The sequence below is a fragment of the Arachis duranensis genome, chromosome 8 (assembly GCF_000817695.3).
Source record: "Arachis duranensis cultivar V14167 chromosome 8, aradu.V14167.gnm2.J7QH, whole genome shotgun sequence".
Lineage (NCBI taxonomy): Eukaryota > Viridiplantae > Streptophyta > Magnoliopsida > Fabales > Fabaceae > Arachis > Arachis duranensis.
This window is the reverse complement of record NC_029779.3, coordinates 26,058,732-26,071,367: the sequence shown is the minus strand read 5'-3', so window position 1 is coordinate 26,071,367 and position 12,636 is coordinate 26,058,732. Positions and strand designations below refer to the sequence as shown.

General features: G+C 33.6%; 1 protein-coding gene and 1 pseudogene across 1 annotated transcript; one reads left to right on the top strand and one right to left on the bottom strand.

The window, feature by feature from the left end:
- Nucleotides 1-1,375: 1,375 nt before the first annotated feature.
- On the bottom strand, nt 1,376-4,412 carry LOC107461652 (protein GAMETOPHYTE DEFECTIVE 1-like; annotated as a pseudogene).
- Nucleotides 4,413-10,485: 6,073 nt separating this feature from the next.
- Nucleotides 10,486-10,961, top strand: LOC107461606 (uncharacterized). Its single transcript, XM_016080129.3, has one exon. The coding sequence runs from the start codon at nt 10,514-10,516 to the stop codon at nt 10,919-10,921; it is 408 nt and encodes a 135-aa protein (XP_015935615.1). The 5' UTR covers nt 10,486-10,513; the 3' UTR covers nt 10,922-10,961.
- The last annotated feature ends 1,675 nt before the right edge of the window (nt 10,962-12,636 follow it).

Here is a 12,636-nt window from a genome sequence, read left to right as displayed (position 1 = left end):
CAGTTATTTTTACATATTATTCGAATCTTATAACAGGAACGTGCAAAAAATATTATCAAATGCATTTAAACATTTATGGGGGAAGCTAGGAATTATAATACATTTGGGAAAATGAAGTGACATCAAACATATTAATCAGTGGGTGGGGATAAAACCAAACAAATTATATGAACTTCTGTGATTGAATGAGAGATTTTTTTATAAAAAAATATAAAATATATTAATTTAGAGTTTTTAAATAAAATATATTTGTTCATATTTTATTTGTTAAACATAATTTTATATATTTGTATCTCTGTGTCTTGTAGTTATAAATAAATGCAACAAAATAACCCAGGCACATAGATTATTTTCTAGTTTCTACTGCCTTCACGATTTTAAATAATAAATTATAGAAAAAGTATAGGTACTAACATATTATCTGTCAATTTATTATTAATAATAATTAATTATTATATTTTAAACACATATATAAAAAAACACATCCAAAAAATATATTTATAAAGATATTTCTATTAAACACGACTATAAAAAAGACATTTTTATTAGACACATAACATAGCGGGATTGTAAATTATAATTAGTTATTTTAGACTGTAGGCCTGTAGCAGATGCACTGATTTATCGGACTGAATACATAGTCGTGAATTAAAATACTCTTGGTTGTATTATATTCTATAAATTTTCGTTATTGTTAGGGGTGTTTAAATCTAAATAGATCTAAATTAAATCGCTCATCTAATCTAATCTAAACTGAAAACTAATTAAAATTGCACTAATTCAGATTTGATTGGATTTTATTTTTTGCAAACCGCTTGATCGGATTGGATTTCGGATTTACTTTTTACAACCAATCCAATCCAATCCAAACCGCACAATGTGTTATAATATTATTATTTTATTATTATGTTTACAATTATACTTATAACATATTCAATTTGTTATACATTTTTATATTTTTCATGTATTATTATTATTTAGTAAATGTTTTATGTTCAAAATGTGATTTATTTATTTATTTTAACTAACCTATAATTTTATTTCTATTGTTGTTATCGTTGGTTTTTTTAAGATATTGTTAAGACTTGTTATGTAATTGTTGGTTATTTAAAATTTGATATCGAGACTTGTTATATATATTTAATCTTTTTAATTTACAAAACCGTAAATCCAAATCCAATCCAAACCGCTCGAAATTGGATCGGATCGGATTTTTTTTAAAAATCATCCAATCCAAACCGCACCGCAAGTAAACATAATGTTCGGATCGGATGAGTTTTTTACTCAAAACCGATCCAAACCGCACCGCGAACACCCCTAGTTACTGTGTATCAAATAAATCACAAGGCTTGGATCACAGTTGATTAAGCAGTCATAACGAAAACACTATCTATCATTAAGTGATATTCCCAAAATTTAGAGTTCATATAACATTAAAGAATTAGCTCACATCTATGCCAAATAACCAAAAATATTCCACCAGCGAGATGGGAGTTGGGGAGATTATTCTGGCTTAGTTTTGCTCTTCTTTTTTCTACCTTTCCTCTTAAAAAGCATTCGACTAAATAATCGTTTGAAAGGGAACAAAGGTGGTGCTGGAGGTCTCCTCCGCTTCACTCTCGATCGACCTACAGAAAACAGAAATTTGCTCAGTTGTTTTTACATATTATTCGAAACTTATAACAGGAACGTGCAAAAAATATTATCAAATGCATTTAAACATTTATGGGGGAAGCTAGGAATTATAATACATTTGGGAAAATGAAGTGACATCAAACATATTAATCAGTGGGTGGGGATAAAACCAAACAAATTATATGAACTTCTGTGATTGAATGAGAGAAAAATAACACAGCTTGCAATATAAAAGTAAAGATGTACATCATCAGATAGGGTACCTGATACAGACTCAACCGGGGAAACTTGATCAGATTCAGTGCTCAGTTTATTAAGTTTTTGATCTTCTATATGAGTTACAACTGCAGAACCATCCTCTTCAATCTCCATCTCATCAAGTTTAACTGCTTCAGTTTCAAGTTTACCGGATTGTTCAGCCACCAATAAATTTTTGGAAATAGATATGTCTGTCTTTGAGACTGTATGCTGTGCAATTTCCAAATCCTCACTTTGAGGAGCTTCATGCATCTCTGTAATTTTTGCATTTAAATTAGGATAAAATATTTTCTCACTATCATGTTCATCATCACGTTTTGCATCTTGCAAAAATTTCTGCAGTTTGCTGTTCTCATTTTGTATCACAGCATCCAACGCAGTGCCGAGGGTGCCCAAGTTTGATTGTGAATCATGTGATTTTCTAGAATTGAATGTTTCAGTGGGTATACTTTTTTTAGTTTTCTCACACAATTTGTTGCAGCTCAAAAGGATGTCATTTGATCCGTGTAATTGACTACACCTAGTAGGACAAGATTTTTTTGTTGATATTGTTGCTGGCGTTGTTGTCATTGTCGTCATCGCCACTTGATCTGCTTCCATAGCATCGGGTCTTGAGCTTTCATCTTGCCTGTTGGGCTGCTCAGTTGAGTTTTTAAGTACAGGTGTTGACTGACTGATCTTTTCACCATTCGAGACGACAGGGGAAGCATTACTTGAAGGTAAGAAATCCTTTGTTTGAAAACCATGAGATGGCATGCTGTCAACCACGGGAGCAATTTCTGATGCTTTAGAGGATAATGATGAAAAACACTTTGCCCAATCATTCAACGAGATGTCACCTTCACTGGAGAGAGAATCCCATTTTAGTAATTCTTCCTGGTGATCATCCTCAAAATTAGACACTGTATTTGATGATGATGGTTGCACTCTTATTGCATTTTTGTAAAACCGTTTTTTCCTTAAAGCTTTTACCAAAAGATTCCTGCAAACGTTCGAAAGGACATTCAAGATACCTCAAATGTTGGTCATGAGAAAACAAAGGCATTAGTAAAGTATTAGTGCAAGTTTTCATACCTACAGTTTTTAGAAATAGCATCTCTAGCTTGCTCCTTGGAGATTCCCAATATGGACAATAAGTTTGCAACATCCCAAGGTCCTCTAAGAAGATTCACTGAAGGAGCAGAACTTGAAAAGATAACGTTTCTTCCCTGAGTCCACTCCATCAAACACTACACGTTTAATCAGTGTGTTAGTTTACATGTGTTCTAATGTCAGTGTCAAAAAAGGTACCTAGAAGCAAACTACTAAGGTCAACCAATAGTTATCAGACTACTTTACTTTCTCTTTCTCACTTAATACATACACTAAAACTACATCCTAGAAACAAATTCAAGCCAAAGCACAAAGCAGATATAGTATCAACCCTCAAATGTAGAAGTAATTCTGCTTAAGACTGACACCACCGAGTTGATTAAGACTCATCAAATGATGATAACTCATCATAACAAGTAAATAATCAAGTTGCGAAAATCCTCCAGTATACTTGGCCACTCAATCCGAGAATCATTCAGGAAAATAGACATTACCTTAGCACCGTAGATCCACTGCTCCCTGATTTTAGCATTATTTAAAAGACAAGAGTAATCAACTTCAAAGCAAACCCCTCGCTGTGTAGAAATATTAACAAACCACGTATCAATTAACTGAACTCTATTAAAAGGATTCATTCATTACATTAATCCTTTTGCTCATTGAAGTAAAAGAAAAGATTGCAGAGCAAACCTCGGCAGCAACTTTAACCATGTTCTCCGTCATTCTACACGGCATCCCCTTCGAAAAGTCAACCGTAATGATATCTACCTGCAATCACTTCAGCATTGAAAAGTTAATCACTTCAACCCTATACACACAATTGAACTCATATTTGGTCGTTACGCTTCCGCTACAAGGATTTAGTTACATAAACAGTTATAACAAAGCTCTAAATCTCTAATTAACTTACCTCCGATTTCTGGCATGCCATATCGAATGTGGCCCGACTGGAGGGCTTAATGGCAACGAGATCGTAGGTCTTGAGGATAGGGTTGTCGCAGCAGACGGCTGTGGCATGTAAGGGGGTCTCGATCAAGACGGTGACGCGCGTGTACTGACGGAAGGGGGTGGACAAGGGAATACGGAGGAGGTCGCGGTGGAGCTTGGCGGAGAGTGGGAGAGAAGGGAGGATGTTGAGGAGAGAGGAGATGGAGGATGTTGAGGAGAGAGGATATGGAGAGAGGTTTGATGGAGCAACGGTGTTCATCGGATATGACGCCACTGATCGTGCGGTTGTAGGCGATTCCAGTGTAGCCAAGCTCCATGGCCTTCACGGCAATCCTGGTGCGGCTGGCTTCGACTGTCCTTTTTGGCGGATGCGTGTACGGTATGTTTAGGTCGAAGAACCCCATCGGTGGTCGCTCTATTCCGGCTAGCGGTTTAGCTTAGACTTGGGAGTTTGGGGTTTCTCACTCTGGAGGAGGGGCTTTAGGCGCCCTATACACGCATTCTTTCTTTTCGTTTTTAATTTTTGGTCCCATTTGGGCTTGCAATATTTTTGGTAGCCCAAGTACCTAATGAGCAGAATAAAAAATAGAAGGCTAGAAGCCCAAGCCCCCATGTAATTGGCCTTTTGGATAAGTAAATTTTTTTTGTGACTAAATAGAAAAGAAAGAAAGAAAAAAATAGAGATAAAGCCAAATTAATTGGCTAGATTCATATCTAAATTTATTAGATGTTGAATCTCACTCCATAGTTGGCTCCAATTCGAGTGAATGTTCGCACCAGAAGCATCTGCTTTAGCCATACAATCTGCAACACTATTTGCATTCCTCTGAATTAAAAGAATAGAGACTCTTCAATTCCAATTCATAACTTTCTGTATATGCTTTGCCAAATCCCATTCCGGAATATCTTTACCAAGCATTCTTTGGTTTACCAAGAAAAGAGCTTCTAAACAGTCTGTTTCACAAATAACCTCACGAAATTCACTCTCCCAAGCAAGAAGTAAACCTATCAAAATTGCATACAATTCAGCAAAAAGAATACTGCACACTTTGACTTTTCCAGTGCAACCTTTCAACCAACATCCATCAATCAGGATTGCGAATAATACAACTAAAACTAGCATAGCCAAAAGGAGCAAAACAACTAGCATCACAATTTAATTTAACAGAATAAAGTGGAGGTGGAACCCAATGCAAACAAAGCAAAGGAGGAGACAAAGATTGATGCATAGCAAAAATAGTGTAAAACTCCCTTACTGAACTACGAATCAAACTCACCACTTTACTAGCACTCCAAGAATCATCTATATTAAATAAGTCATGATTCCTGCTTTTCCAAATCCACCAGATGGTCGAAAAAAAAAAAGAAAAACATCTCTATTCCTTGCACCTCTATAGAGCCAATCACGTAAATCTGAGTTATCTGAATACAGGTCTAAAAGGTTCCAGACCTCCTTGGCACTATGACACTCCTGAAGACAATGAAGAATGGATTCAGAACCATTCTGACACCGATGACAAGTGCTAGATAAAGCTAAGCCATGACCCAAACGAAACTCTGCCATAGGAATAGCATTATGAAGACTGAGCCAAATCAAGAACTTGTACTTCTCAGGAATATGCAGTCGCCATACCCACAACCAATTATCATGCTCATTCCAGTCAAACTTTCTTTTAGATAGCCAACTGTACCCACTCCTAACTGAGTAGAGTCTAGAAGATGCCACATCCCACGACCAACCCGAACTATCTCCAACATTCAAATCCGGATTATAAGCATTCAAACGCTGTTTGACATCTTCTGGAATGATAGAGAAAATATCATGGAGATTCCATTGACCATCTTTTCAAACGTCTCTAATAGTTAAATCAAAGTCAGATATATGTACAAAAGAGACATCTTGAGCAATTGGGCCCTCAATACTCCAATTGTCAAACCAAAAAGATTGATCAAGTGACCCGACACACCAAGAGAAGGCATCCTTAAGAGCACCAAAAGCCTTTGAGATACTCTTCCAAACATGAGAAGCGTTGCAAGGGACAGGGCCATCTAAAACTCCCTCATTCCTCAGATACTTCGCCTTCAATAGTGCAACCCAAGGCTTGTCCTAACAATGGAAAAGTTGCCAAACCAATTTATTAAATAAAGATATATTAATACACGCAGGATCTCTAACACCCAGGTTACTAAATTTCTTTGGAGTGATTACAGTCCTCCAATTAACAAGAGAAAGACCTCTACCATCAACTTGACCCTTCTAAAGGAACTGTCTCATCATAGAAGACAATTTATCACAAACCCAATTTGAAAAAAAAGATACCTGCATATGATAGACAGGAATGGATGCTGCAACAGAATTGATCAGGCAAAGTCTCCCTACTTTATTTAGAAGTCTTCCTTTCCAATTAGCTAATCTTCCCCTCACCTTTTCAATCACCGAATGAAAAGAAGCCCTACTGGTACGGGAATGATTAAGGTTAACTCCAAGATATCTTCCTAAGTCCAAAGCAAAACGTATTGAAGAAACACTAGTAAAAATATCTCTTCTACGAGCAGTCACATTTTTAGAACAAAAAGCTTTAGACTTTTCAAGATTCACTTTCATGCCAGATGTCTTGCAGAAAATGTTAATAAAATGCATGACTATTTGAACCTAACTCTTTGTAGCCTAACAGAAAAGTAAGAGATCATCTGCAAACATCAAGTGAGAAAATTTTGGGCCACCCCTAGTGATAGAAACTGGCTTCCACACACCTTCGACCACCTTATGAGATATATAGCAAGCAAGTCTTTCCATACAAAGTACAAATAAGTAAGGAGACATTGGATCACCCTGTCTAAGCCCCCTTCTAGGAGCAAAACTATCCAATCTATTCCCATTCCACATAATAGAAAGAGATGATGCACGGACACAATTCATAATCAAATTAACAGTGATGATAGAAAAACCAGAAGCAATTAGAGTACTCTCCAAAAACCTCCAATCAACCCTATCATAAGCTTTTTCAATATCAATTTTAAAAGCAAGAGCACCTTTCTTTGATTTTGTGTGCTTCATGAAATTCAAAATTTCTTGGGTCACAATAATATTATCAGGAGCACTACGACCCGGAATAAAACCTCCTTGCAAAGGGCTAATAATATCTGGAAGAAAAGGCTGAAGTCGATTAGTCAATACTTTGGTGATAATTTTATAAACAACATTACACAAGATAATAGGCCTGAAATCCTTCATAAAGGCAGGGTTATCAATTTTAGGAATAAGCACAATCAGAGTTTCCATGATGCTAGGATTTAAGTACTCTCCCAAGAAAGCGCTCAAGATAATATTCCAAATCTCAGTGCCTACTATCTCCCAATATTCTTTAAAAAAATAAGCTTGAAAGCCATCTGCACCAGGAGCTTTATAAGGGCTCATACTGAATACTACTGACTTGACTTCCGCAAAAGAGATAAGGTCAATTAATCTAGCACAAGCCTCGGTGTTTAGAGTGGGCATCGGAACATCCCCTAAACAATCAACCTCAACATCTTCTGTTGTATCAAAGAGATTCTTGTAAAAAGAGAGGGCTTCTTCCTGGAGAATATCTGAATCAGTAGACCAAGACCCATCTCTAACATATAATCCATGTACTCTATTATGGTTTCTACGCACCAAAGTCTGAAGATGAAAGAATTTAGTGTTTCTATCCCATACTTGACCCACCGCTCTCTAGATTTCTGGTACCAAAAAAGTTCCTCTTGCAATAAAAGCCTATTGTAATCTTCCCTCAGTTCAGCTTCTTTAATTCTCAGAGATAACACACCGGTAACCTCCAAACGCCGTTGAATCTGATCAATCTGATATTCCAGCTTACTTTTTCGCATAAAAATATTTCCAAAAATATTTAAGTTGAAGTCCAAAGAAGCCTGTTGAACCATCTTAAGCCTTTCAATAACACCTCCAAACTCTTGATTCGAAGCCTTACTAATAACATGTTTATAAGAAGGATGTTCTGCCCTCGCAGCTTGGAACCTAAAAGGATGAGATCCTTTCACTCTGGGGCCACCATGACAACGAACTAAATAGGACAATGATTAGAATGAAGCCTACTAAGAATTTCAGAATAACCCTTAGAAAACATTGTCATCCACGCCTCATTAACTAGAGCTCTATCCAACTTTTTGGCCATGTTCCTGCCAGCCTGAACTGCTCTATACCAAGTATATCTCCTACCAGTCACTTTAAGATCAAAGAGCTCACAGTCATCTAAAGTAGCAGCTAATAGACTAGCTCTGTGAGAAGAAAAATAAGCACCTGTACTCTCGTCTGGCGCCACAATCTCATTAAAATCACTAACGGCCATCCACGGTCCATTATGACCTGAATTAATAGAACACAAATGATCCCGAAACATACTTCTTTTTTCGAATTGAGGACTCCCATACACTGCACTACAAAGTCAAACTAAGTTATCCATACTCATTTTTACTGTGATACATTGGTCAATTTGGATAAATAAATTATGATAATGTAAAATCATAAATGTAATCACTGACAAAAAAAAAATCATAAATGTAATATAATAATATGAGAGCATTGATCACTAAATAAAGCTCGACAGTTCAAATTTGCGACAGATTAATTTTTTATCTGAAAATATTGTGGGAAAAAAAATATAAGAGTATTGACTATAGCATCTCTCTAATAACAATAACTAATAATAAAAATAATTAAATTTAAGCCAATGTGATAATTAATTATACTATTTAATAATATAATTCAGATGATTAATTGATTATACATGTCCTTTTCTTATTGTTTGAAATTTGACTTAGTTTGATCCTTTAAATTTGTAGCCTTGCAAGATTTGATGAGTAAAATAAAAATGACAATGGAAAAAACGAAGTATTATGGCTTAAAATCAATTGCCTGAATGGAAGTTAGTACAGCGTAATAAAAGATATAAGCTAAATTCAAAAGACAGTTGTTCACACTTCACATGAGAGATACCAATATGTCACATTCCTCATGCATATCAAATTCATACAGATTTGACCGCATTAATGCATTATCTTTATTTTCGTTTGTCACTGAATATTACTATCTGTTATAATTTTATTGGACTCTATCTATAAATTAAGATGAAAATTCAGATGCATGTGTAAAGTTAATAGTTTAGAATTGTTAGATAAAAATTTAATCAAATTATCTAACGGTTCTCAATTATAGTAAAATTGATTATACATGAGTTTTTACTATAAATTAAATCTTTAGTAGTACTAGAAACGAGCACATTTTGTAATTTATAATCATTATTAATTGAGTCCCATTAGAGAGCCAGTGGAATATTTATACAATGTGTACAATGGATTGTTTATTTAATTCAATATGAGTTAAAAATAAAAATTATCCATGAAATAATAAATTTAAAAACTCTTATTCAGTTATTTCACATCAAATTTCAAATTCTCCAATTTCAAATTTCAAATTTTAAAAAAATAACTATCTGAAATCCTCCAATACTCTCTTCTTCTTCAACCGGCGGCCATCTCACCTTCATCAATAATCATCCAATTTCACCGTCGCTACTTGACTTGCCACACGCCACTCACCTTTAATAAAAATAACCATCCACTTAAGGATAAAAATAATCATCTGTATATTTAATGAATTGAACATCTAACATATTTTAATTATATATAACTAAACTCAATCCAATCAAAATAATCATTTACATAAAAATAAAATAGCCATCAACATACCTACTAAAATGACCATCATAAATTGACCATTAAACTAGAAGAAGATGAATAAAGAAGAAACTATTATTATGGTCAAACATAATTTTAAAGGACTAGTCTTGATAAAATCGGCATTATTGTGAAGCATAGGGCTCAAATCATGAGAGAAGCTAACCATGCTTGGATCCGAAGAAGAAGAGCATGGTGGTATCATCGATGAGAAGAGACTTGAAAGAATGGGAGAAAGCGAAGGCGTATCGGAGGAGGTGAGGATGGTGTCGGAAACAAGGCATACACCGACTGCGACGGAGGCGCTAGACGTCTGAGTTGCTGCAGTACCGTTAGTTCAACCCACACAATATGCGCGTCTACCCTTGGCGGTGGCCTGTGTGGCAAACGGCGCCAGTCGGAACAGTGTCGGCGCGATTTCCGATAACAGCTGGTGACCGTGGCATTAATGTCCCGGCGAGATTCTATGAGAAATGCATAAAACGCTGACAAATTAATTTGTTTCCAAAACAGACAGTAATCTTAATAATTGATTTAAATTTTAAATTGAAAATTATTTAAAATTAATTTATTGCCTATAATTTAGTTTTAATTTCAAATTAACTTCATTATACACATTGTATAAAATATACATTATTTTTTTATTAATATTTTTAATGATGTAAAATTATATCTGATAGTATAAAATTATATTTTTTTTAAATAATTAAATACATGCTAAATTTTAATAAAAGTGTTGCTTGAAAACTTTTTCCTAAATCTTCACCTACATAAGCTGTAACATGTTAGTCACACTCCAACAATCGAGTATAAGTGTACTATTACTATATATGTATTCCCAGAATCCATGGCCTCCGTTATCATATCCAACTGTGTTGACGAGGAAACAAGCGTTCCCATTCGGCCATTAACCTTCGTAAATCTCCACAAGTGGCCGGAATCCGACGTAGAGTTCGTGAAGAGGGTGAACTCCTTCAACAATGGCGAGGAGCGAAGAGTAAACAGCCGCCTCTGGTGCAGGCAAATGTATCTGAGGAGCTACAAGTTTTCGAGGGAGAAGAAGGGTGTGACTCACAAGGCCATTAAGCGTCTTAGAACTCTAAAGGAGAGTGTGGTTCGCGCCACAAATAATGCTGCGCCATCAACCAATTTTATTAAGCCTAATTATTATAAGGTTCTCATCACTGCTTATGCTGCCTTCTTCTCAACCCTTCACAAGCTTATGTCTTGCTTTTCATCATGTCGCTCCCCATAGCTTTCCTGTCCTCAATTACTTGGTTCTATGTGTTGGTTTATATACTCTGTCTGCTTCTATTTGATTAATGGCATATATATCACCAATTAAATTCAATAGCCTTGCTTAATACTTTAATCTATGAAGCTTGTAATACATGAAAACTTTATGTTAAATATAGTTTTGAGAGATTATGAGAAAATAAAACTGCATTTTATTTTGTCAGCAAATATAATTTTAACTCAATGATAAGCGCTTGATCTAATAATATCCTAATTCCTATTCGGCAGTGCTTTGTCAACATTTCATCTGTTATATCATGTAGTTGTTTGAGAGACTTACATAGTATGTGTACCTGTCTATGAAAGTATACTGGTAGTATATAATGTGATCTCAAATTGTTGAAACATAAAACTAATATTTGTCCCAACTTTTTGTGTGTATAGTTTTTATTTTTGGGTATAATTAGAGGGGAATTTTCTTAGGTAAATTGTGGATCTTCCACTATAGTATTGCCCTGTCATGTCAGTATATATATATATATATAGGTCTTTAGTGGCTAAGGTTATGATGGCTAAGAGTGACTAAGTTTTTACTGATCAATGAATGAGTATTTTTTTAGTGGATAATTCTAAAATTTTAATGGTTGAACTTTAGTGTGAAAATCTATTATAATGTTAGATCAATAAAAGATCATGAAGTATTAATAATGAGAGTAATCCAAAAAAAAATAAATAAATCAAGAACTAAATCATGTAATATTTATATAACCTCTTACTATTAATATATTTATGGCATGAATTATATGAGAATATAAATTTATAAAATGTTAAAATTTTATTAAAAAATATTTTTATTTTGAACAAAAATAACTATTAAAAAGTATTATTGATATTATAATAGTTATTATTATTATTATTTTTGTTCTTGTTATTATTGATATTATTATTATTATTATTAAAAGAAATTTTTAAAAATTAGTCATTTTTAATTCTAAAAACTTTGAGTGCAAATGATAATGATTCATATGTGTAAAATTTTAATAAACATAGGTGTAAACTGTATGTTTATTGTGTACAAAATTTTTATAAATATGGGTACAAATTATTACCGACTAAGTGTTGACAAAAAATGATGATACTTGTTGGTCATATAGCATTCTTCTTATTAAAAATCTTCATAATAGTTTTATTAATAAATTTTTTTTTTACTTTGTGAATCCACTAAAGCTAGTATCTATAAATATTGAATTCATAATGTCATACCTTTTATAATTTACTTAAATAAACTATTTGAAAATCAGTCATATATCAGATTATCTTAAAACTGAATTCATTGTTAATTTTTTTCTCTCTCAATATTTATATAAAATGTGATCCTTATATAAAAAAAACAAATATAAAATCTGCAAAATCATCATGATTTGTGAAATAAATTTGTTAGTTTTTATCAACGTTTATACTTTTTTAAGATATTAATTTATTAATTTTTATTTAACTAAAAATTTTTTGTTTTTTAATTTGTATATCCATGATTAAACATATTATTTGTTAATTCCATGATATAAGTTTTAAAACTAAAAAAGAAATGAACATTGACAAGCACGAAACGTAAAAATATAAAACAAAACGAGTCACTCGTATTTTTTTAGGATATTCATATAAAATTACGGTAAAAGATATTTTAATCATAATAATGTATAAAATATTTTTTTATTAAGATTATCAGAGACGGAT

Excerpts from the sequence above, each read along its gene's own strand:
- LOC107461606 (XM_016080129.3), top strand. The coding sequence starts at position 10,514 with ATGGCCTCCGTTATCATATCCAACTGTGTTGACGAGGAAACAAGCGTT.